The 27,120-nt window shown below is 44.2% G+C and overlaps 1 protein-coding gene across 1 annotated transcript in view; it reads right to left on the bottom strand.

Annotated features, from left to right (window-relative positions):
• Nucleotides 1-12,906, bottom strand: part of LOC141258623 (uncharacterized) — a 43,725-nt gene extending 30,819 nt beyond the window's left edge. Inside the window, exons 1-3 of the mRNA XM_073673585.1 lie at nucleotides 12,557-12,906; nucleotides 10,892-11,106; nucleotides 8,876-10,490 (exon numbers count right to left, since the gene is read on the bottom strand). Coding sequence (XP_073529686.1) covers nucleotides 8,876-10,490; nucleotides 10,892-11,106; nucleotides 12,557-12,582 — 1,856 coding nt within the window. The 5' untranslated portion in view covers nucleotides 12,583-12,906. The remainder of the gene's footprint in view (nucleotides 1-8,875; nucleotides 10,491-10,891; nucleotides 11,107-12,556) is intronic.
• Nucleotides 12,907-27,120: the final 14,214 nt, after the last annotated feature.

The raw sequence follows: 27,120 nt of genomic DNA on the forward strand, positions 1-27,120 counted from the left end.
AGAGCCAGGCCTGGAGTAGAGGCCTGAGACAGCAGAGAGGGAGAGAGGAGAAGGAACGGAAAAGGAAAGTAAGAAAGGAACTGGAACAGAGGAGAAAGGAAGCAAGGAACACAGAGAAAGGCCCAGAGACACGAAGGCAGAAGGAACCCCAGATTCTCAGAGGAGATACTGGGTGAAGGGTTGGCAGAGCAGGGTACCGGAACCCGAATTGGTGGAGGCGACTAATCCTCAGCCAAAACCGGAGGTTGTCACCACATCTTGGTGCGACCCCTCACTACATCCACCAGAAAGGCATACCGCATAGGGTCAGGGAAACCGGAGAGAGGTTTCACCAACAGAAGGCCCGAGGAAGCTGGACAAAGGTGGGTCACTGGTGGGGACGGCCAGTAGAAAGGAAGAGAGGGGAGCTCTGAACCGCACTCTGGAATTGCCTGGGAGTTGACCGAGTCCCTCACCTGGTGGACGCAGCACGGCTCGGGCGGTCACTGCTGGCCGAAGTGATCTGAACAACAACAGTGAGTAAAGCTTTGGAAACTGCACCACAAGTCTCTGTGTTTCATCGCCGCACCAGCACCATCAGTACTGGGACCCTCACACCATCACTACCACCATCATCCACATTAGCTGCCCTGAGGCAATACTTCTCCCGTGGGGAGTCATCCCATACTCAGCTGCGCAAACAACATCAGCCTCAGTGGTCTGCAGCGCAGCGGCGGTCCCCACTGACCGCAATCCACGGGTGGCGTAGTCGGACACTTATTACCATACAAATAGACTGCCACTGGTTTGACCACCCTGGGCACGGACCGGGTCACCGCCACGGAGAACTACAACCCCCAGCGATCCGGCTCCGGGTATTCCCCCTGCACAGCAGCAGCGCACAGGCCCAGGGGGCGCGTCAGATCCAGTCGCAGAGCTGACAGAACAGCTGTCTCTGGAGGTGACTGACTTCCGCTATGATGTTCAGCAGAAGCAACAGCGGCTGCAGGTCCCTAATGTTGGGGTCTCTGCGGGTAGGCCGTTCCAGCTTGAACCCAAAGTTGCCCAGGTTTTCAGGGGCTAAGGACAAGTTTTTTGTGTTCACCGAAGCTTGCAAACTGTATTTTAAACTTCATCCTTACTCCTCTGGAGATGAGGAGCAGCGAGTGGGGATTGTGATCTCACTACTGCAAGGAGATCCTCAATCCTGGGCTTTCTCTTTGCTGCAAGGTTCGGTTTGCCTCCAGTCTGTGGAGGGTTTTTCAGGGCTCTAGCCCACATCTATGATGATCCTGACCGAATCTCCTTGGCTGAGTCCAGGCTGCGTCGCCTTCAGCAGGGGAGTCGGTCAATGGAGACGTATAGCTCCGAATTCCGCAGATGGGCAATTGGTATAAAATGGAATGACATGGCTCTCAGAAGCCAATTTTGTCAGGGCCTTACTGAAAGGTTGAAAGATGCTTTGGCAGTGTATGAAACCACAGAGTCCTTGGAGGCTGCCATCTCTTTGACCATGCATGTTGATAGACGCCTTTGGGATAGGTGGGTGAGACCACCTTCTCCGCAGCTGTCTTTTCGGGGTAATGCCCCTTTGCCGATGGAGCGGTCTGGGGGTGAACCAGTACTGGGGGAGGTGGAAGAACCCATGCAGTTAGGGGCTGCCTCTGCATTGTATGTTTCCCCTGAGATCTACAAAAAAAAAGGGTGTGTGGTTTTTTTTGTTGAAAAAAGGGACATTTTATTGGGGCCTGTCCCTCGATTCCTGGGCAAAAGGAAACTCGATTAACCCTTGGTAGTCTGGAGTTGGATAATCAAGGGGTGCGTTTATCATCAACCTGCAGTTCTCAGTTTGTCCAGACGGCAGAGGTGGTGCTAGAGAGCAAGACTGAGAACATTTCTGTATTTGTTGACAGTGGAGCTTGAGTCAGCATGGTTGATGCTGAGTTTGTGAGAACTCATGGTCTTGCTTGCTGTACTTTAGCTAAGCCCATTCCCATCTTCGCCATCGACTTAGTGCCACTTGCGCAGAAAGCTCTAACTCAGATTGTACATAATGTAAGACTGAGGGTGGGGTCTGTTCATTGTGAGGAAATCCCTTGCTATGTCCCGGATGGTCTTCCCACTCCCATTGTATTGGTTCTACCCTGGTTGGTGAAACATAATCCGTTGGTGGATTGGCAATCCAGAGAGATCATTGAGTGGGGAGATTACTGCCATGAGAACTGCTTAAACATTTCCCTTTCTACAGTCTCTACATAGACCTTACCTGCGTTTTTGTCTGGTTTTGAGGACTTTTCTCTGAGAGGGGGTGTCAGGATTTGCCTCCTCATCGTGCATATGACTGTCCTATTAACCGGACCCCCAAGAGCTAAACTACCATAATCCAGACTGTATAATCTTTCTGGCCCTGAGAAACAAGCCATGAAGGATCTCATTGCGGAAAGTCTGGAGAAGGGACATATCAGACCCTCATCTTCGCCCGTGGCTGCAGGGTTCTTCTTCGTGAAGAAAAAAGATGGCGGTCTACGTCCCTGTTTAGATTTCCGGAAATTAAATCAAATTACCATCAGTGATCCATACCCTCTTCCTCTGATTCCAGATTTGTTCAGCCAGGTTGTGGGAGCTAAGGTGTTCTCCAAGTTGGATTTAAGGGGAGCCTACAATCTGGTTAGTATCAGAGAGGAGGATGAATGGAAAACAGCGTTTAAAACCCATGAAGGGCATTTCAAGAGTCTGGTTATGCCTTTTGGTTTGACTATTGCACCTGCGGTATTCCAACATTTCATTAATTCTGAGTGAAAAAGAAACTCCAAACAAATGTGGCGCTAGTCACCTAAAGATTTCTTAAATACATCCAATTCCAGTGAAATATCTGTTCCAAAAAATTAATTTAATTTCTCAAATAAAAAATGTTAAAATACAGTACAACGCGTTTCGGCTGCTATTTTTACAGTACAGCCTTCATCAGGTAACAAAAAACAAACAACATACAAAATACAAAAAGCACTATAAAGTGGTGTTACAACCTCAAAGCTTTCTAATTTACTACCTATGTAGATCTGAATCTGGATCAGTACATAGTTCTCCAAAGTGAGCTGCACACCTTATTGGATTATACAAGGAGAGGTGCCTAAAGAATTGATTCCTTGAGAATCTCAACGTGCATTTCTTACTGATTAAAGGTGAACATAACCACAACTAAAATGTTTTTTTATTGTTGGTAAAAACGTATTACGCTCAGAGGAAGCGCCGCACTTGTCTTTCTTCCCTCTCTCCCTAAATTAGGGTTCTTCTATAAACATTTCATTAATGATATTTTCCATCATTTGTTGGCCAGGTTTGTGCTGATCATTCTGGATGATATTTTGGTTTACTCACCTGATTTTGAGACACATTGGGGGCATGTTAAACAGGTGCTTCAGCTATTAAGGGATAACAAACTATATGCCAAACAAGAAAACAGTTTTTTCGCCGTCCAGGAGGTGCAGTTTTTGGAGTACCTGTTGTCATCTTCTGGTTTTCAGATGGATCCGGAGAAGATCTGTGCTGTCCTTGATTGGGACCATCCCAATCAGCGTTTTCTGGGTTTTACTAATTTTTACCGGAAATTTATCCAAAATTATTCGGTAATTGTGAAACCCCTCATTAACATGACAAGGAAGGGGACTGATCTTTCTAAATGGTCGGATGCCGCCCTGCAGGCTTTTTCCTCCCTAAAGAGCTGTTTTGCTACTGCACCTATACTCACTCAACCAAATATTTCCCAATCCTTTATTGTAGAAGTTGATGTGTCAGATGTGGGGGTTGGGGCTGTGTTGTCTCAGGGTCCGTCCCCTGGTAAATGGCGTACATACGCTTTCTTTTCTAAGAAATTATCTTCGACTGAAAGAAATTATGACGTGGGTAATAGGGAACTTTTGGCGATTAAATTGGCATTCGAAGAATGGCGACATTGGTTGGAGGGGGCTGTCCATCCTATTATTGTTATTACAGACCATAAGAACCTGTCATATCTCCAGTCAGCTAATCGTCTCAACCCTAGGGAAGCTAGATGGTCCCCGTTTTTTACTAGGTTCAATTTTATTGTCACTTTCCGTCCAGGGGTCAAAAATGTCAAGGTTGATGCTTTATCCCGGAGCTTCCCTGGTGGTGGTGACCATGAAAACCCTGCCCCGATTTTGCAAAAGGGGACTGGAGGGTGAGGTGTTGGAGGCTCAGGGGGACGCCCCTGCCTCCTGCCCTTCAGGAAGGTTATTTGTACCATCTGATCTGCGCTGCAAAGTAATTAGGGAACATCATAACTCTGTGCTTGCTGGTCATCCAGGTGGTAAGGCAACTGCGGACCTCCTTTCTCGTCCTTATTGGTGGCCGGGGTTGCATCGCAATGTGATTGAACACCTCTCTGCTTGTAGTATTTGCGCGCGTTCTAAAGTATCGCATACCTGTCTGTCTGGTACTCTTCTTCCGCTTCCTATTTCTAGCAGCCCATGGACACACTTGTCCATGAATTTTATTACTGACCTACCGGTATCTGCAGACAAAACTGTGGTTTTGGTAGTTGTAGACAGGTTCAGTAAAATGGTTCACTTTGTCGCATTACCGGCACTTCCGAATGCCAAAACTCTTGCTTAGGTGTTTATAAGTGAGATCGTGAATCTTCACAGGGTTCCCTCCTATGTGGTGTCAGATCGGGGGACCCCGTTTGTTTCCAAGTTCTGGAAAGCGTTTTGTTCTCGACTGGGGGTGCAACTGTCCTTTTCCTCTGCCTTCCATCCTCAGTAGAATGGACAGACCGAGCACATTAACCAGAATCTGGAGACTCAACTCAGGTGTTTTGTCTCCTAAAACCAAGAGAATTGGGCATCTTACTTACTGCTGGCAGAATTTGCTATTAATAATCATCGCCAACAATCTACCGGCAGGTCACCATTCTTTGGTGAATACGGTTTCCATCCACAGTTTGGTGCTTTTAGTAGGGGAGGGGCTTCAAAAGTTCCTGAGGAGGAACGTTTTGCTTCGTCACTCTCCTCGGTGTGGAGGGGGGTTCTGAGTAATTTGTAGATCATTGGAGACAGGTACAAACATATGGCTGACAGGAAATGCTCGCCAGGTCTGGACCTGAGTGTGAATGACTTTGTGCGGTTGCCTACTAGGAATATCAAGTTGAAGGTTCCTTCTTGAAAGCTGGGACCTAGATTTATTGGTCCCTATAAAACCCAGCAGCGTTTCGTCTTGAGCTACCTCAGGCCCTTAAGATCCACAATGTCTTTCACAGGTCTCTGCTCAAGAAATATGTAGAACCTCTTGAGTCCTCTGCCCTGTTGCCTCCCCCAATCATGGTTGATGGTAATTTGGAGTTTCAGATTTTGAGGATTGTAGATTCTCGTCTCCAGCGTCGTTCCCTCTAGTACTTGGTGCACTGAAAGGGTTATGGTCCAGAGGAAAGGATGTGGGTTTCAGCAGGTTGGTTCATGCATTCCACACCTCTTATCCTGAGAAACCTGGTCCTGAGTGTCCGGAGACCACTCGTAAAAGGGGGGTACTGTCACGGGTGTGTCAGGTCTAATAGACAGTTGCTCTGTATCTGGCTGTAGAAGGTCACTGCGCTTGGCATTACATGAATCCTCAGCGACCTCCCTCCTGCTGCTGATTGACACACCCTTGCCTGGAAGCTCAAAACACTCAGTTTGCTCCAGGGAATCGCCGGTGATACTTCTATGTACCTTTGTGCAGGCTTGGAACACTAGCAGTTGGCTAGCTTCATCTCTGGTGCCCTTGGAGGACAGTTGGCATTACTCCTCTGGTGTCTGCTCAAGCTAAGTTTATCCCCTTTGTTTGTCTACCTTGTTGTCTTTTGTTTGTAGTGGGCCCTGTCCAGTGCTCACCCCTCCCCCTTCCTATCTAGGACCAAGCTCTATGGTCATCCAGGGCTTAGGGCCCTGCTCGGCAATAGGTCTGGAACCTATATAGGGATGGTAGGGTAGGCAGGGTGATTGTAGATCTGCATAGGGGTCTCCACTCCCCCTTTCCCTAGTATTTGGGATTCCTCCCCTTCTTCCCTTCGTGTTGCACTTAGTCTTTCCCACACCTTGCATGACAGTCGTTCCCTTCAGTACTTGGTGCACTGGATGGGTTATGGTCCAGAGGAAAGGATGTGGGTTTCAGCATCGGAGGTGAATGCCCCTAGACTGGTTCGTTCTTTCCATGCCTCTCATCCAGAGAAACCTGGCTCTGAGTGTCCGGAGGCTACTCGTAGAAGGGAGGATACTGTTACTGGTGTATCAGGTTTGACAGACAGTCGTTGTGGATCCGGCTGTAGAAGGTCTCTGCAGTTGGCTTTGTAGACACCTTCTTGATCATTTCATCTCTGGAGTGTAGTGATATCCTTCTTTCGCTAGAAGCCATCAGTGATCTCCACCTTCTGCTGCTAATTGACACACCCTTGCTTGATATATAAAAACTGTCAGTGTCTCCAGAGAGTCGCCGGTGATAGAACTATTTTCCCCTGCTAAGGTCTGGAGTACTTGAAGTGGGCTAGTTTCTTCTTGGAGTTTCTTGGTGGATTATTGTTGTCTTCTCTCTGGTGTCTTCTCAAGCTAAGTGTATCCCCTTGTCTGTTTTCCTTTTTTGTCTTTAGGTGCAGTGGGGGGCTGACTAGTGCTTACCCCTTCCCCTCCCTACCTAGGGCCTAGCTCTAGGGACTTTTAGAGATTAGGTATCGGCGATAGGTGCAGAACCTATTTAGGGACAGTAGGGGAGTCAGGGTGTTGTAAGATCTGCCTAGGGGTCTCCACTCTCACTTTCCCTAGTTGTTGGGCTTCTTACACTGGGTAGGACATTTCGCTCTAAAATTTCTTGATAATTCCCTGATTTCATGATTCCTGTGATACAGTCAAGGCCTCCAGTACCAGACACAGGAAAGCAACCCCACAGCATTATGGATCCTCCACCGTGCTTAACTGTTGGTAAGGTGTTCTTTTCCTTATAAGCTTTATTGCGGCATCTGTAAACAAACTGTTGCTTTGCATTGTCAAAAAGCTCTATTTTTGTTTCATTTGTCCACACAACATTTTCCCAGAAAGATTGTGGTTTGTCAAGGTACTCTTTGGCAATGACCAGTCGTTGCTTTTTATGTCTTTTCTTCAGTAATGGTTTCTTCCTTGTCCTTAGCTCATAAAGCTCTACTTGGTTTAGTGTGCGGCATTTGGCACTTGCTGAAACCATGACCCCAGGTTGGCCTTCAGATCTTTGGATACTTGATGTGGTGTTTTTTCCACCATTCGCACCAACCTTCAAAAATATCTCTTGTCAATTTTCCTCTTTCCCCCATGTCCAGGGAGATTGTTGACGGTTCCATGCTTGTCAAACTTCTTAATAACATTGCACACTGTTGAAACTGGGATACCAAGGTCTTTGGAGATGGCCTTATACCCTTGGAAGTCTTGTGTTTGCTAATAATAGCAGTTCTGATGTTCTCAGACAGCTCCTTTGTCTTCACCATTGTGAGAAAGGAACAGGTCCCACCATGTGGCTTTTTAAGTCATCATTCATTGGCTAATTCATGTCACATGGGCACCAACAATTAATCACAAGTGAATCTCTTTTCTGATTTACCACAGGCGAGTCAAAATGTGTTTCCATACTAAATTAATGTAAAGTTTGCCAATACCAGTGCACAGCAAGCTTTAGGTTATTCTATTTTTCCCTCCCATTGTTTTTTGTTTTAAATTATTGTTTATTATTAGCTCTTTTGTATTTAACACGAGTGCTCTATACAAAAACTGTTTCACTTTATTCATTTTTTCCAGGAGATATTCCTCATTATGTACTTAAACTTCAAGGGTGCCAATAACGATGAGCAGGACGCTATTCTCCTCAATTTTAAGAATATTCAACGGTTTGTCCACTACTTGGACAACCCCTTCTCAATTTCTATATTGCCCTATATAAAATGAAAAACTGTCTGCACTCACTTCCGATGCTAGCACCATTCACAAGATGTCGGCGCCACGATTCCCGGAGGTCACGTGATATTGTTATGTCATGTGAGCCCTGCAGCCAGTTGAAGGCTGTTAATAAACGGCTTCACTTTCACTTTCTGTGGATAAAAATGACATCTGAAAGAATTGATAGCTGCTGCTGCTCTCTGACTTCTTCCAGACACCCGTTACGTCCGATGGAAGCGAGAGTGAAGCGGCCTTCGATTAGCTGCAGAGCTCACATGGCTTAACAACATCACGTGACCTCCGGGAAACCTGGAGCCGACATCGCTTGAATGCTGATTGGCCCCGGGGCTCATGTGGCATAAAATTCAAGGAGACCCACATAATGACTGCAGACTTGTTCTCTAAGGTCGGACAACCCCTAGCACTATAAAAAAATGACATTTTTTAGATCAAACATCTACATTAAACATATTTTTGGTGATATTTTCCTTTTATTTTATCGCTATCTATATTAAAAAAAAAAAAAAAAGAATCTTGCCGTTTTGGTTCCGGCCACTGAACCACATAATTAACACTAGGACTACTGGACTCGTGACCCCGCCTAGAACTACTGAAAGGAGTCATTTTGACTCCTTGCTTGTTTTCGTTTATTTTTAGAGTTTCATTTGTGGTTATTTATTAATAATTATATTTTTTGTAATGTATTATTATTGTGAGATCCAACAGTAATGCTTTTGATTGTTTTTTTTCTGCTTTTCTTATTTTTCTACAGAAAATAACAATAATTATAATAGACGTTTTTCAAACATTTTTTTTTATTCAAGTGCACACATATAAACAACAACTGAAGAACAAAAAGCAGAGAAAATGTAGGTGGAGGAGCATAAAAATGAAAATATGGCGCAGAATTCACCTTCTAAACATTTGGTGTTTCGCATTTTAGGCATTGCCTTTGATTTATGGCAGTACATTGCCCACACAAAGACTTACCACAAGTCTTACAATTTCCGACAGATCTATTTTTCTTGCACTTTTCTTTGATCTGGCAAAATTTTGTTTGAACCATCACTTCTGAGCATGTAGAAACTTGGGACGTGGAACCCTTTTCCCTATCTGTGACATAAGGACCACTCAACTCTCTCACAAGCGTTTGCAAAAATGCCTTGCGTGACATTTTTTGGTGGGTAATCTCCTTGAATATTATCCATGCATTTATACCCGCAAAGTCTAAGGCATTTTCAAATGCATGAACAGGCCATCTCCTTGTGCATGTTCGTGTGGTATATTTTCGTGCCATCTGATCCACTACATCTACTCCATATTTTGTTTCATTGTAAAACTTTACCGTTTCTGGAGTTTTTTTAGCGGAATCAGACGCAACAACAACATCTGGATGGACGGAACTCAAAATGACAACATTTTTGTTGGGCTTTCCTTGATATACTGTAAGTGTAAAATTGTCTTCATTTCTAAACACTTTAGTGTTGTACAATTCCTCTTTCATGGATTTTATTTCTTTAGGCACTTCTCGCCTTATCTTGTTCAGTGTTCTCACGATGGTTGTTCCTTTGCTTTTTAGCTGTTTAGCTAATTTTACTGAAGTAAAATAATTATCGGTTGTAACATTGCGACCTTTTTTCAAAAACGGGTCCAATAACTTCATTACCACATGGTCAGCTAAACGGTCCTCAGCACGGCGTGTGTCATCTTTGCCTAGATAAGGGAAGCCATTTGCCAGATATTTGCTCCTCTTATCAACAGCTAGCCAATATTTGTGGCCATATTTATCTGGTTTGGAAGGCATATACTGCGTGAATGGACACCTAGTTTTGCTTGGGAAAAGTTGCTCATCCACCGTTATGTATGGGCCAGGTTTGTAACACGCAATACAATTTTCAATAAACCTGTCCCACACAGTAGAAAATAGAGCAAACTTGTCCGTTTGCAGTCTCTCCGATCGAGTAGATTTCTCATCAAATCTGAGAAACCTCATAATTTCAACAAAGCGGTCCCTAGACATTGTCGCTTTGCAAAACGGTATTCCCCAGTCATTACACCAAATACTGCTAATCGAGTGACGGTTCGTGCCAGATATTCCACGAGCATAGAATATCGCAATGAATGCATCTAGCTCCTCATCAGATAGAGTAAACTGTAAATTATTGTTCCTGCATGCTTCTGCAAGCGTACAGTTCTTTATATGTGTCAATATATATGAATCAAAAAATAAACGCCATGCGCTCAAAGGACTATCGATAATGATATTTCTTCTGGCGTATCCTGTAGGGCCAGGTGCTTCTCGAAGAATATTTTGGCTGTCACGCCTACCAGGCAAGTGTTCTCCAATTTCAACAGGTTTCCATTGAATACCATCCGCTGAAACTAGTATTCCTTCAGATTCGCCTTCTCTGGTGTTTGTTGTTGCATTACCTTCGCCGCCATCGTTATCTGTTGTTCTTTCATTTCTGGGACGTTTTGCTGATTTTTTCTGTCCACGACCAGGAGGATGGTCACGAGGCAACATAACTGCATGAGCCCGATCCCCAGTTGATGTGCTTGGAATATCTGGAAAAAAGTTGATGAATATTTAGAATTTTTGTTTTGTAAGGGTCCGTGCACACTGGCTGGATTAGCGGCGGAATATCCGACCGGATATTCTCACCACAATCCGGCCCGTACCTGCCCGCTCAGGTACAGAGCGGAGTTTCATACCTGAAGCTCCGCTCCGAACCCCGGGCTGGAGCCGCTGTCTGGGACGGAGCCGTGCTCGTGCGTAAGCAAGCGCTGCTCTGTCCCTGACAGCGGCTCCAATCCGGGGTTCGGAGCGGAGCTTCAGGCATGAGCGGGCAGGTACGGCCTGTATTGCGGCAAGAATATCCAGATGGCTATTCAGCCAGAATTCTGCTAGTGTGCACAGGCCCTAACTCAGTGTGTGGAAGAACAAATAAATACACATAACTACTTACCTTCTGGATTTGTTCCTTCTGAGTCTTCAGATTCACTTGATATGTTCTGAGGAATGAAATCTTCATCACTGTCAGAATCAAATACATGTTCCTGCAATTCGGATTCCGATTCATCCTCCGGTATGGATTGCAAAGTAGCCAGAATATCCTGAGGCTTTATCAAACGTCTTCTCTCCATATTCCTCACAAATTCCATAATTCTATATAGTTCCCTGCTGAAAAATAGAAATGAAATGAAAACTAAAAGAAATAATAACTGTTCTGCCACCTTCAAAAGTAGGTGGGCTGAATCAGTTGACAGACAGCTAAACTATTTCATAACAATTCATACCTGTATGAGTCTTCAGAGCTCGTATGTCTGCGTCTGTTCTCTTTGTCTCTTCAGCTGAACTGAAAGTAAAGTTACTAACCAGAATACTGTCTCCTGCTAGGACCTTAGAAAAACACCACCCTTCATTAGCATAAGATAAGAGCCTAGAGTAAACAAGCTATTTTGTTCAGCATTACACAGTAATACAAGCAGGTAAAACACAAGGAAAATGTGAAAAGTTGACATGTAAATTGAACTACATCTATATGAACATCAGGGTAAATAAGACAGAGTGAAAAAATTATGCACAAAACTTTATAGCAACATTTAGTGACAAAAGGACCTCAAAATATAGTAGGGAGTCAAAATGACTCCCTTCAGTAGTTCTTGGTAAATTTTGAAAAAAACGCGCAAATTTTTCACCAAAATTATTTATTCTCACAAAATCTTTTTTCACATCATATTTGAGGAAAAGTCACCGAGTTTCAAGCCGGAATTCTGAAAAATGTAGTCACAGAAGAGAAATAAAAAACGAAAGGAGTCAAAATGACTCCATCAGTAGTTCTAGTGTTAAGTGATTCTTCCTGTTCTCTAGAGCAGAGGTCCCCAACCTTTTTTGCACCAGGGACCGGCTTTAAGCAAGACCAGTTTTCCATGGCCCGGTGGGGGTGGGGGCGGGGCTTTGGTCATATGGGGGTGTGGTTATGGAGGGGTGGAGCTGTATGGGGAGGATGCTGGCGGGACCTCGGTGTACAGCGCTGCTAAGTAGCAGCATTGTACATTGAGCGTCAGTGTATACAGCGCTACACACTGAACACCGGTATCGGGAGCCGCGTCACTGAAGCCAGTCTGCTGCCCCAGCACGCCCCACATAACATGTTCTGCCGGGGGCGTGTCAGTGAGGAGAGCCTGCCGCCCCACCCCGTCAGGAGCACACCATGCTGTGCAGGAGGGCCGCGTCACTAAGACCCGCCCCGTGACGTACAACAGGTACCATGCTGTGCTGTGGAGGGCTGCGTCACTAAGACCCGCCCGACGCCCCACCCCGTCCTGCATAATGTTCTCTGCCGGGAGCTGCGAACTGTCACGGCTATGGCATAAAACATTATAAATCCACACAGAGCGAGCTCTGACCAGGCGCAGGGCCGCGGAGCTAGCTGTCAGCGGCGCCGCGGACCGGCTGAAAAACCCCAACGGCCCGGTCCTGGTCCGCGGACCGGCGGTTGGGGACCTCTGCTCTAGAGAATAGAGATCACTTCCCAGCAATCATCTCATTATCATCACAGATAGCATGATGAAGAACCATAGTACCTATATATAGATATAAAGGATCCACCATAATATACACATCTCACCTTCTCCCCCTTCCTGCAGAGATCATTCCCACGCAAATTATTCCATAGGGGTCAGAGTTTTCTGCAGACTATTCTTGTCTGTGGTCTATGTGGCCGCTGTAAAGCATGTCTCGAAATACTGTTAATAGAAGCTCGGGCAAAATGACCACTCCTGTAATCGTGTAGCGACAGATTGTTTCAAAATCGGGCAGTCGTTGGCCACCGCGGGACAGTGACGTCTCAGATGCATGACCAGCCGCACCGTCTTATCTCACCTAAAAAAATACAGAGGTCATTTAACAAAAAAGAAAGCAACTTCCAGCACTGGGGAGCGGTGACCTTGTTCTTCCTCTATCTGCTGCTAGACTAGAAGTGCTGCCAGTGAATGAATATGTGCCACCAGCTCTTCTAGAGAATGCGTGTGTCACCGGCACACAACAGCCTGCCTGTCAAGGATTAACAAAAAAACATTAATTAGAGAGCCTCATTAATTCCCTGGATCTAATTAACTCATTGTTTTTACCATTACTACCACTTGTGGTAGACAAACCACAACTTTACCGCTTTTACTGTAAAGAAGCTCTACTTATAATGATGAATTGTGTATTATATCTTCCTACCCATCATCACATCAACCCCTTATTTTTGTTCTTCTGCGATTTGTGAAATTATTATACTAAGCCTTCATGTATATTTTGTGTGGTTTGGTTATGTCTAAAAAAAATAAAGTGAGAATAAAAAGAGTATTGTACATGAAGCGTTACATTATGTCACTCCTTCATTTCTTTTCGTCTGTGCGTGCCCATGACTATGAATGTGTTAATGAAAGTGTTGCAGTAAAATCCCTTTTGGGTTGAGTCATCCTTTTGTATCTGGATTGCTCACGAATTGCCTGGAATGGGAGAACAGTTTACAAACTATGGCAGCGTCTGCTTTAGAGAAGCCAGACAGCTCGTATCAGAAATGAATAATACAGCTGCTGCCCTCTAGTGGACACACTATGTATTACAGTAGCCAGTGGTTAGAGTTGATCTAAATCTGGGAAGCACAAACTTTTCTGGTCCAAGCGCCACATTGTCAGACTGAACCAGTCTGTGGGGTCACAATAAAACTTAGAGGGGTACATTTTATTTGAGACACTTATGGCATACCGTCAGGCTCGGACTGGCCCACGGGGGAACAGGAGAATCCTTCGGTAGGCCGCCCCTGTTATGGAGTCCTAATGAGTAGTGCATTACACTTGATTCACAAGGTATCATTTTTTCAGTCATTAAACAAGCTAGCCAAATTAATATTACAAAGAGGCAAAAGTTAATTTGTTTACTAGGGTCGGGTTATTTTTGCATGTAGCTGAACAGTGGACCCCAAGAATCAATGTTACAGGAGGGCCTTTGCCAACCCAGTCCGACACTGCATACCATAATTATATTTTGTAAATATTTGATATGTGCAGCATTCAATTGTAGGTCTCCTTTTGAGAAACTGGGGGATCCCTTCTTCCTTTTCGCACTCAGATCATGCTGATATTGAGCCCTCTCCATTCAGGTCTTTTTGTGTTGCTGAACACCCAAGTATTTTACAATGCCCATAACTGCACTAATGCACGGCCAACTCTCTGCGTCATGTGCTCCTTTCTTCAGTGCCACTGGAGACCCTTATTTTGCCAATATGTGGGGGTCTTAGAAATGGCACATGGTGCATCATTAGTACTTACCCGTCCCAGCCCCTGTGCTGTACGCCACTCCTCTCTTGCATAGAAAATACACATGAACAACCACAGGACAAACATACACATTATAGACTCTTGGCAGTAAAGGACCAAAGTCAAAAAAGCAGGTTTTTGCTTCTTCTTTTTTTGCAGCGTTTTTTCTACGGATTTTCTGTGTTTTTTTTTTACTGTGTTTTTGTCAGTGTACATTTGTCTCTTGTGCATGCTGATAAAGTTTAGTGCATAAAAAAATAACCTAATTCAACTTCCTCAGGTTTTGCCACCAAAAACACAGTAAAACCTGATACCTGCGTTTTTTTGCTGCGCTTTTTGCTGCGTTTTTGCATTACCCATTGCTTTCTATGGGTGAAAAATGCTGAAAAAAAACGCTGAAAGAAGTGACATGCTGCATTTTGCAAAAACGCAGCTCTTTGACAAAACATTCAGGAAAAAAAACAAGGTGTGTGCATGAGATTTCTGAAATATCAGACTTTGCTGGTACTGTAAAGCGCAGCTGAAAATTTGCATTAAAAAAAACACAGCAAAAAAACGCTGCAAAAACGCAACGTGTGAACATAGCCTTAGGCTAAAAATATACTACTGGCCACTATACACTTAAAAATCGATTTTGACTGTTTCGGCCAACCATTGCTTCGAACATGACAGTGATCTGTCATGTTGTCATGTTGGAATTCTTCAGCCATTGTCAATGGAAGCTAGAGATGTGTGACATGACGAGACAGCTGATCATTTGCCACTTTTTGAAAGTGGATTAGACATTAAAAAAACAATATGTTCATGATTTTCCAGTTTAGTTTGGTATTTTGATGATTTTAAACTGGACATGTTGTGATTTTGCCAAAGGTGATTGTGTAAGGAGGGGTAGAGGTGAGCTGTGAAATTACCTATTGTGAATGGTGGATAATAATGAATGTAGAGGTGTTTACCGATATTCTAATCCTGTCTGTGATGATAACGAGACTGCTGAAAACTCTTCTGAACGGAAGAGGAAGTGTGAATCGAGTCAGTCAGTCTTAAGCCCCCGTCTCACATAGCGAGATCGCTACTGTGTCACGGTTTTGGTGACGCAACAGCGACCTCACCAGCGATGTCGCTATGTGTGACACTTTGCAGCGATCAGGCCCCTGCTGTGAGGTCGCTGATCGCTGCAAAGTGTCCTGGACCATTTTTTGGTCGTTGCTCTCCCGCTGGTCAGCACACATCGCTGTGTGTGACCAGCGGGAGCAGCGATCAGGCTGGTAACCATGATAAAAAGCGGGTTACTAGGGGCACACGTGCACTTAGTAACCCGCTGTTTATCATGGTTACGAGCCTGCTAAAGTGAGCGGTAACCTCCCGCTCACTGTAGCAGAGTGGTAACCATGGTAAACATCGGGTTACTAGGTGCGCGTGTGCCCCTAGTAACCCGATGTTTACCATAGTTACCAGCCTGCTCCTGCTTCAGCAGCAGGCTGGCAACCAGGAGCAGGACATCGTGGAAAGATTCTTTCCACGATGTCGCTGCTCCCCTGATCGTTGGTGAGCCTGCCTGTTTGACATCTCACCAGTGACCACATAGTGACGCAGCAACGATCCCTGACAGGTCGTATCGTTGTCGGGATCGTTGCAGCGTCGCTAAGTGTGACGGGGCCTTTAGGCTTACTGGTCAATGTGAAAATTGCAAGATTTATATAGATATTGATATGAAAAAAAAAGAAAATCAACAATTTAAAAAACAACATTAAACTTAAATACCTAAATTAAACAATAGATCATTTTCTAATGACTTTTAAAAATTCTTACAATTTCCCGCTAGAAAAACCAGGTTGCTGTGTATTAATTATTTAATTGCTGCATGCTGGGATTTCTGAGTAATTTTAGGGTACGTCCACACAGCCGATTTCTCCATTTACATGAAAAACGGATCAATTATTCTGATCAGAGTGTGGTCTGAGCAACATCAGTTTTTCTCATATGTGGACAGAAGAAAAAAAACGTTTCTCCACCTTGTCCTTTCTGTCAGTCTGTGAAAATCAGAGCACACTCAGATGTCATCCGAGTGCCGTCCGATGTTTTTTACGGAGTTGTATTGACGATTTTGATACGACACCTCGGATAAAAAAAAGTTTTTTGAGTTTTTTTTGCTGACCACTCGGTCCGAGGAAAAAAAACAGACGTGCAAAGCCCCATAGAATCCCATAGTCCTTTTATATTTGCCATCCTTTCTATATCCTGCATAAAAAACGACATTAGCGTTTTTCTAAAAAAGATATATGTGAAACCACCCCTAAAAAAGGTAGAAACTACTTTATTACATTATAGAACATTATAACAAATAAGTTTCTTGGAAAACCCTTGATGAGGTTTTGATTAAATAAAAGAAAAAATCTAAAGTTCCTTTAACAAAAACTAAAATAAAATAAAAAGTAATCAGAAAGTTGTATGTGTCTCAAAACTGTACCAATAAAACCTACAGCTCATTCCGCAAAAAAAAAAAGAAGCTGTCACTCAGTTCTGAAAACAGAAAAATGTCTTTCAGAACATGACAATTTTTTTTTTAAAGTGTTTTTTTTTTGTGTGAAAAAAATAGTAAAACATAACAAAAAGATATGATATAAAATATCAGCTGATTGTATCAATTCACAGAATAAAGTTATCATGTCCACTATATTAAAAACAATGATGCAACAGCTAATTTTTTTCTTCCTGCCTTGCAAAAAAACTAAATAAAGTGGTCAAAAAGTCATATGACAGTGTGATAACCACAGCTTAGTCTTCACAAATCAAGCCCTCGCTTTCTATGAAAAAAAATAAATAAAAAAAAACAGAAGATGGCAAAGCAAAAAAATATATATATATTTTTCTAAAGTGATTTTATTATGTGGAAATGTTAACATTCCAATTATATTGAATGGTAAATGGTGTTTAAAGAAAATCCAGAATGGATATTTCTCGCCCAAAAGTGTTCTAACAATTGATCAAAAAGCAGTATCTACTACACAATGGTACTAATGAAAACGACAACGTGTGACGGAAAAAAAAGTAAGCCTTTACACAGCTCGGTTGACAGAATAATTAAAAAAAATTATTTATTGCATAAAAGTAATAAAACATAAGTAGAACTATGTACAATGTTATCAACTTAATAGTACCGACCTACAGAATATATTTGCATTTTTCTTTTTTAGGGCTCGTACACACAGCCGTTATAATCTGTGGTTTTGATGGATGGCACTCATCACCATTTTATTCTATGGGGCTGTGCATATGTTTGATTTTTTTCCTCGGATCAAGTGGTCCAAGGAAAAAAAATCACAGCATGCACGATTTGGTCTGAGAATCGGATGACACTCGTCCATTCAAGTTTATGGGTCCGTGAAAAAAAATAGGACCACATCCAAGTATGGTCCGATTTTAACGGGCTGACATAATGGAGAGGGTGGAGAAAAAAAAAAATTTCTCTCCACCTCCAAAATCTCGGTTTACCTACTGGACTGGCGGACCACTGGCTGCTGATTGGCTGAAGACTTCACATTTATGTCCAAGTACGAGAACAGTGATGGACACGTGAAGGCTGCAGCTGTGAGTTTGCTACAATTTTATCAAGTCTAGATAATCCTCTATGAAGGAACAGCCTCTGGGTTACAACATTTTACCTGCCCTGATAGAAATCTATTAAGACAGTTGCTGCTGATGTCTTTAGCTTACTGAAGATTGCTAAACTGGATGCAATTTCACAAAGTTACAATATGAAAAATAATTGCTATTCATTCATTACAGAAAGCAGGGATCTAAATAGGTTGTCCAGGGTAAACATACTACTGAACTATTTTTAGGATGGATCATTAATATCAAATTGATGGGTGTGACATCCAACACCTCGCAGATTAGTTATTAGCTCTGATGGTAGTCAGAATTAAGCAATGTATAGTGCCGAAGGAACTGATCTGCAGTACTTGGGAGTGACCACTACACAGTAATTTATTCTGTCTCTCTAAACATGGAGAAAGTCAGGAGCAGATAGACTCTTGTTTTACTAACAAAAAGTCTTACGGACAGTGGCATACCCGATACCAATGCCAGTACTGGGCTCTCTCCCCCCACTCATAATCGCACCTTCTACTGTATCAGCAGTGAGTACATTGTGGTGGCCATAATACTGTACGGAGGACTATGGGGGGTGCATTATACTATATATGTTGGGGGTACGGTGGCTCAGTGGTTAGCACTGCAGCCTTGCAGAGCTGGGGTTCTGGGTTCAAATCCCACCCAGGACAACATCTGCAAGGAGTTTGTATGTTGTTTGCGTGGGTTTCCTCCAGGTTCTCTGGTTTCTGCCCACACTCCAAAGACATACTGATAGGGAATCTAGATTGTGAGCCCCAATGGGGACAGTGCCAATAATGTCTGTAAATTGTCTGAATTGTAAAGCACTGTGGAATATGTTGCTGCTATATAAATAAAGAGATTATTATTATTATACGGAGGACTATGGGGGTGCATTATACTATATGGAAGGCAATGTGGGGCTTAATATACTATATGGGGGCTATGATAACATTTGGGAAGCCATTATAATATTTGGAGGGCTATGTGGGAGCCTTTATAATTTATGGAGGGCTATATGGGGACCATTATACTGTATACAAGAAATTATAAAGTGTGAAGGTTTGTCCATCATACGGTGTGGGTGTGGGGGGGCATTATACTGAATGTAGACCCATTATATTGTATGGAGGGCTGTGTGTGTGGGGGGCGGTTCACAGTTCGGGCATCACACTGTGTTGAAGTCACCATACTTTGCCGGGAGAGTTGAGGGGGTACAGTAGGGTCATCATACTGCCATGTGGAGGGTACATTCATTGTGGGGGGTATCATACGGTGTCTGTGAGGCACTTTTGTTGGCATTATACAGTACTTTACGGGGCAATACAAAGGGAATCTCGAGCTTCGGTAGGTGGAAAATTACTTAGTAAGGCTATGTTCACACACGTGTTTTTTTCTGCTGCAAATCTGCTGCTAACTTTTCTCTGGCAGGAAAACAGCCAGTTGTTTTTTTTGCTGCGTCTTTTTTGAACACCTATTACTTCCTATGGGTGAAAAAACGCTGCAAATACGCTGCCAAGGCAGAAAATGTGCAGCAAACAAAAAGCAACATGTGTGAACAGAGAATTCTGGTTTCTCATACACTTTGCTGGTACTGCAAAACGCAGCTGAAAATTTGCATAAAAATCTGCTGCAAAATACGCCGCAAAACATAACGTGTGTGAACATAGCCTAAGGACTGATATGCTCTAATGTGACCCTGCTGAATATATCTATTTTTTTTTTTTGTGGGTGGGGTGGGCTTGGTAGAACTTCGGCTGTGGGGTCTCAATGATTTCTATCTACACCACTGCTTGCAGACTCACAAGTAGGAAAGTGTTTTCTTATTTAACTCAAAGCTTTACGTCTCTTTGACCAGAGGTGTAATTTAAGGTCCTGGGTCTGAACCCAAAATCTGTAACAGGGGTTCCACCTACAATATTTCTCTCATAGTACTGGTCAGAAGTCTACATTTAGATAACACAGGACCAGACTATTTTCAGTAGGTGATGGTCACAGTTCACCTTCTCCTCCTTCCTGCACAATGACTTCTTCACATATCTTTGCTCATTCCCACAATATTCTCTCATAGAAGTCAATGACTACTACTTTACAGGCGCCACATGAACCATATAAAGTATATATTTAGCGGTTAAGTGTATTTTCATGTAACTTTTCAGAAAAGTCTGTCTTGTGAGTACATGAAGAAGTACACTATTTCTGGCCATTATATGACTTGTATCCTTCATCTTCCCTACGGCGGGCTCTATCTCTTGATTTGCCTCTGAGCTGGTGGGAAGAGACTAACTTCTGTGACTTTTCGCTTGCACAGCACAACATACAGAGAGGGATTCCTGCTCCCTTTCTTTAGTTAGCACACAGACAGAAGCAGCAGAGATATGGAGGACATGATACAGCAGTACTGAGTAATGTGAATCTAAACCCGGAATGAGGTAAATGACTTGTTAGAAAGCTCAGCACAATCTTTATCTTCTTCTGCTTGGTTCCTAACTCTGCTCCTCAATGTAACCCAACTTTTAAATATTGTTTAACTTCAGAGCTCACTGTGCTTGTAGTCTGTCTTGTCTTCAGCAAGATAGCTGCCTCCATAATCTTGTGCAGAAATTAAAATTTAAAAAAAATTACAATCCAGAAAATAAAAGCAGTTTAAAAAAAATGTTTAATTATCTTGTTTTGATTAAGAAAAAAAATTATAGGTGTTGTTTATTAATTCTAACAAATAGTTTATTATTTATTCAATCTATTTTCTACAATGGATATAAAAAAATATATATTTTTTCCTTCTGCGTTTACTATAATTACTATCTGATTCTTAGAAATCTAGCCAAAGTATAGCCCCCCCGTCACACTAAGCGAGATCGCTGCTGAGTCACAAGTTTTGTGACGCAACAGCGACCTCAGCAGCGATCTCGCTACGTTTGACACGTAGCAGTGACCAGGCCCCTGCTGTGAGATTCACACACAGAGGTCATGCTACGGCAGTGCTAATACCTTTCCATTGTTTCCCTGCACAATCACTTTATCTTGTAGAGAAACAACGGTAAAACCACTTGTGGTTCATCAAAGGACTGGAAATGCTTGTGTTTTTTATTAGGGGTCCTTCACATGTCAGTCATTTTTCTCATACGCAAAAAAAAAAAATGTTTTTGATCAGAGTTTTATCACTGTTTGGTCAGTGTCAGTATAAGTATGTCCAAGGTCACCTCCCCCTCTTTAGCGCGGGCTTCGGCGCTGAGCCCGAACCTTTCTGGGCACACCACAGCTGATCTGAACGATCCACCCGCGGCTGTTGACATGTTAAATGCTGCTATCAAACTCCGACAGCGGCATTTAACATGGCCGCACCAGCCCATCGGTGCGCCCATCACATGATCACGGGCCGCCGATGGGTTGGCATGATGAGCATTTTGTTACACATAGCAGGGCTTGTAACACAAGCGATCCGACGATCGCAGCTTCAAGTCTCCTAAGCGGACTATTGAAGTAAGTTAAAAAAAATGTTTTTAAAAATATTTAAAAAATTGAAATATAAAAGTTCAAATCACCCCCCTTTCACGCCATTCAAAATAAAACAAAAAAATATATAAAAAATACATGTATTTGGTATCTCCGTGATCAAAATCACCCGATCTATCAATATATAAAAATGATTAATCCGATAGGTAAACAACGTAACGAGAAAAAAAATCGAAACACCAGAATTACGTTTTTTTTGGTCGCCACAACATTGCAATAAAATGCAATAACGGGCGATCAAAACATTGGATCTATCCCTAAATGGTATCAATAAAAACACCAGCTCAGCGCGCAAAGAATAAGCCCTCAGCCAGCCCTAGATCCCGAAAAATGGAGACGCTACGGGTCTCGGAAAATGGTGCCATTTTCTTTTTTTTAACAAACTTTGGATTTTTCTTTCACCACTTAAATAAAAAGGAACCTATACATGGTTGGTGTCTATGAACTCATAATGTCCTGGAGAATCATATTGGTAGGTCAGTTTTAGAATGTAGTGAACATGGTTAAAAAAAAAACAATTGGGGAATTGCAGTTTTTTGCAATTTCACCGCACTTGGATTTTTTTTCCCCGTTTTCCAGTACACTATATGGTAAAATAAATGATGTTGTTTAAAAGTACAACTCGTCCTGCAAAAAAAAACAAGCCCTCACACGGCCATATTGACGGAAAAATAAAAAAGGTTATGTGTCTGGGAACAAGGGGAGCAAAAAATTAAAACGCAAAACGGGGAAAACCCAATGTGGTGAAGGGGTTAACATCAGAGTTTAGTTAGAATTTCATCAGCTTTTCTTGGATGAAAAACACACTGATGAAGGTCCCTCAAGCTTCTCCTATCAAACATTATGTGAAAAATGGACAGTACAAGGATGGCATCCAAAGCGTCCAATTGTTTCATGGACCCATAGACTTGCATTGGCAAGTTTGATCCAACTCTCGGATCAATATCGGACAAGTATCCATGCCACTCATTCTGGGGGAAAATCAGAAATCTAGACTATCATAGATACGAGTTCAAGGACAGTGTCCCCAAGAAAAAGTCATGACATGCCCAAGTTTGATCCAAGTCACATACGCGTGAAAACCACGGACAGCGCACGGATGGCATCCATGTGCAATCCAACATTGTAATGGGTAGGACAAGTTTTTCCATTTTTTTTTTTTTTTTGCATACAAAAATAGCTTCTGGAACACTGATAGTATAAACTGACATTGTCCAAACACTGATGAACATCTGAATGAGGCCAAGTTCACACTATTTTTTGTCCCAGCCATGTCCGTAAAAAAAATATTACATTTCTCTGTTCAGATGAGCACTTTTCTTTTCACGTCCCAGATCTGTGCATGCACCAGTTTCTTCTGTATGTTGGATGAGACTTCAAGTATTCAAGTCTATGGGTGGGCAAAAAAAAAAGTCGGATTCCATACGAATCATCCAAATTTTACAGATACATTGTGATTATTAAGAAGGAAACTGTATTCGATCTTGTACAATTTAAAGTGTTGATGTGTAAATACGGATTCCACACGGATGTAAAATACGAACACACGGATGACAATATGGATTACGATATGGATGAATATGGACAATTTTTTATACCTTCGTGTGAACATAGGCTGCGGCAGAATGAATCCCGAAAGAATATGTTTCTAGTTAGTAGAATCTTGGGAATGACGGATAATTCTAAGGCTGGCTATGTTCACACATATTTGTTTTTTTCAGCGTTTTTTTAATGCAAATTTTTAGCTGCGTTTTACAGTACCAGCAGTCTATAGCTCCCGTCACACTAAGCGAGATCGCTAGCGAGATCGCTGCTGAGTCACAAGTTTTGTGATGCAACAGCGACCTCAGTAGCGATCTTGCTACGTTTGACACGTAGCAGCGACCAGGCCCTCCCCTCCTGTGAGATCGCTGGTCTTGTCGAAATGGCCTGGACCATTTTTTGATAGTTGAGGTCCCGCTGGGTAGCATGCATTGGTGTGTTTGACACCTTACAAACGACCTCGTTGGCGACTCAGAACTGAGACACATAGGTGTGCATCATTATACAGGTCGCTACGGGTCGCCGTATCGTTGCTGCGTCGTTGGGAAGATCTGACTGTTTGACATCTCACCAGCGACCACATAGCGACGCAGCAACGATCCCTGCCAGGTCGTATCATTGTCGGGATCGCTGTAGCGTTGCTAAGTGTGACGGTACCTTATTGCCTTAGTGCGTGTTTAGTGATCCCACTGGACCATGAACCGGAGAGTGCCTGGAGGGGCGTAACTAAGTATCTACCCGATCCAACCAAGGTCGCACGACGGCTAACGACGCCAGTGCACCAGGGAGTAACCGAGCAGAGCGAAACCGCAGGCGCGGTGGACAGGGCCGAGCAGAGCGAAACCGCAGGCGCGGTGGACAGGGCCGAGCAGAGCGAAACCGCAGGCGCGGTGGACAGGGCCGAGCAGAGCGAAACCGCAGGCGCGGTGGACAGGGCCGAGCAGAGCGAAACCGCAGGCGCGGTGGACAGGGCCGAGCAGAGCGAAACCGCAGGCGCGGTGGACAGGGCCGAGCAGAGCGAAACCGCAGGCGCGGTGGACAGGGCCGAGCAGAGCGAAACCGCAGGCGCGGTGGACAGGGCCGAGCTAAGTGCGGTGGACAAAGCAGAGCAGAGCGGGCATAAACCGCCAGAGCGGTAAGTAAGACAGAGCTGTCACGCTGTCTCTGTATACTGGAGGTAGGGGGCCTAAGCTGACCCTAAGCTGGGGCCCTGACTAATCCCTCAACCTGGAGGTACTGTTAAAGGTACAGAGGTCCAGGCCGCCAGCGTAACCCCTACCTCCTGAGGATCCCTGCACCTAAGTAATCTAGTCCTGAGAAGGACCCCGATCACAACAAAAGAGGACAAGTAATAATATGCCCACACACAGTACTTAGACGAACGAGACAGTACAAGGGAAAAACCAAAACCACCTTGCATACAAAAACTACACAACTACAACAGAGGGAACACGAACGGGAAAGGAGATAAATGATAAAGCGAGGAAGGGAAAATACACTCCAAATACACTTATCTCAGAAACTCCAAATACCACGATCCGCTCTGTAAGTCTGTATGAAATGCTTTCACCGACACTTCCCAAACAGACCAGCAGGCATTTGAAGGAGACTCACTACAGCAGCATTGATTGCAGCTGGGCGAGGCTGGACCTCGTCTAGCACAGAGAGAGAGAGAATTAACTCCCTCACTGCCGAAAACACAAAGCACCAAAAAGTCAGCTGCGAGAAGTCAGGCTGTGTAATCGTGACGATCTTCGTGGCGACACAGCCCTGACAGTACCCCCCCTTCTACGAGGGGCCTCCGGACCCTCAGGGCCAGGTTTATCCGGGTGAGTCGTGTGGAAGGCCCGAACTAATCGGTCTGCGTTAATATCCGACGCAGGAACCCACATCCTCTCCTCAGGACCATACCCTTTCCAATGAACCAGGTACTGAAGGGACCGACGATTAAAACGTGAATCGATGACCCTTGATACCTGGAACTCCAAGTTACCATTGACCACCACTGGAGGGGGAGGTAAAGGTGACGGTACCACCGGCGCCACATACCTCTTAAGCAACGATCTGTGGAACACGTTGTGAATTTTAAACGTAGGGGGGAGGTCAAGACGGAATGCCACCGGATTAATAATAGAACTGATTCTGTACGGCCCGATGAACCTGGGACCCAGTTTCCAGGAGGGAACCTTAAGTTTAATATTCCTGGTAGACAACCATACCCGATCGTTCACACTTAGGTCCGGACCAGACACTCTCCTCCTATCAGCCATACGTTTGTATCGGTTCCCCATAGTATTCAGATTCTTCAGCACCCCTCTCCATACTGAAGCGAGTGATGAGGAAAATCGTTCCTCCTCAGGAACCCCCGAAGAGCCCCCCCTACTGAAAGTACAAAACTGGGGGTGAAAACCATATGCCCCAAAAAACGGGGACTTACCAGTGGACTCGCTCCGCCTATTATTGAGAGCAAACTCTGCCAGAGGTAAGAAAGAAGCCCAGTCCTCCTGGTTCTCTGACACAAAACACCGGAGATATGTCTCCAAGCTCTGGTTCATACGTTCCGTCTGACCATTGGTCTGAGGGTGAAAAGCCGATGAGAATGACAAATGCATCCCCCGCCGTGCACAAAACGCCTTCCAGAACTTGGACACAAACTGAGACCCCCGATCAGACACCACATCGGAGGGTACCCCGTGAAGCCTCACAATCTCCCCAATGAACACCTGCGCAAGAGTTTTAGCATTAGGGAGAGCCGGAAGAGCGATAAAATGTGCCATCTTGCTGAACCTGTCCACTACAACGAGTATGACCGTTTTACCCGAAGACGGAGGGAGGTCCGTAATAAAGTCCATAGACAGATGAGTCCAAGGACGCTCCGGGATCTTCAAAGGTAAGAGGGCCCCAGACGGACGGGTATGTGAGGTCTTAGAGCGCGCACAAACCCCACAGGACGCGACAAAAGTTACCACCTCCTTATGTAAGTTAGGCCACCAAAACCGACGCGAGAGAAGATCCACAGTTGCTTTACTCCCCGGGTGTCCTGCCAAAACTGAGTTATGGTGTGCCTCGATCACCTTTTGTCGCAACTGATCTGGAACAAACAGTCTCCCCGGAGGTCCAACAGGGGCGTCCCCCTGAGCCTCCAATACCTCCTCCTCCAGCTCAGAGCATACTGCCGAAACCACCACCCCCTCCTGAAGGATAGGAATCGGGTCGTCCGTATTCCCGGCCCCAGGGAAACTACGAGATAAGGCATCCGCCTTTACATTTTTTGACCCAGGACGATATGTAACGACAAAATTAAACCTGGTAAAAAACAATGACCACCTAGCTTGTCTGGGATTCAGACGTTTCGCGGACTCCAGATATAGCAGGTTCTTGTGATCGGTGATGACGGTGACCGGATGGACTGCCCCCTCCAAAAAATGGCGCCACTCCTCAAAAGCTAACTTAATGGCTAAGAGTTCCCTATTGCCGACATCGTAATTCCTCTCAGCGGACGACAATTTTTTAGAGAAAAAGGCGCACGGATGCCACTTACCAGGGGACGAACCTTGTGACAATACTGCTGCCACCCCTACCTCGGAAGCGTCTACCTCTACAATGAATGGCTGTGACGCATCAGGTTGAATGAGTATGGGTGCCGAGGCAAAACATTTTTTCAAGCAGGAGAATGCTTGACAAGCCTTGTCAGACCACCTAGAAAAATCCGTCCCCTTTTTAGTCATGTCTGTGAGAGGCTTAACCATGGACGAGAAATTGCGAATGAACTTCCGGTAATAATTAGCAAACCCCAGGAAACGTTGTAGTGCCTTAAGATTCTCTGGCCGATCCCACTCAAGAACTGCCTGCACTTTCCCAGGGTCCATACGAAAACCGGACGCTGAAACCAGGAAGCCTAAAAACTGGAGTTCCTGTACGGCGAACACACAGTTTTCCCATTTGGCATACAGTTTATTATCCCGCAAGATCTGTAACACCTGCCTAACGTGCTCCTGATGAGACACCAGATCCGGCGAGTAAATTAAGATATCATCCAGATATATGACAACAAACTGTCCCACCAGGCGGCGAAAAATGTCATTAACAAAGTGTTGGAACACCGCCGGGGCATTAGTCAGACCGAATGGCATGACAAGGTTCTCATAATGCCCCTCCGGAGTGTTAAACGCCGTCTTCCACTCATCCCCCTCCTTCATCCTAATCAGATTGT

Source organism: Phyllobates terribilis, unplaced genomic scaffold (genome assembly GCF_046119375.1).
Source record: "Phyllobates terribilis strain yellow unplaced genomic scaffold, ASM4611937v1 Scaffold_3__8_contigs__length_932513732, whole genome shotgun sequence".
Lineage (NCBI taxonomy): Eukaryota > Metazoa > Chordata > Amphibia > Anura > Dendrobatidae > Phyllobates > Phyllobates terribilis.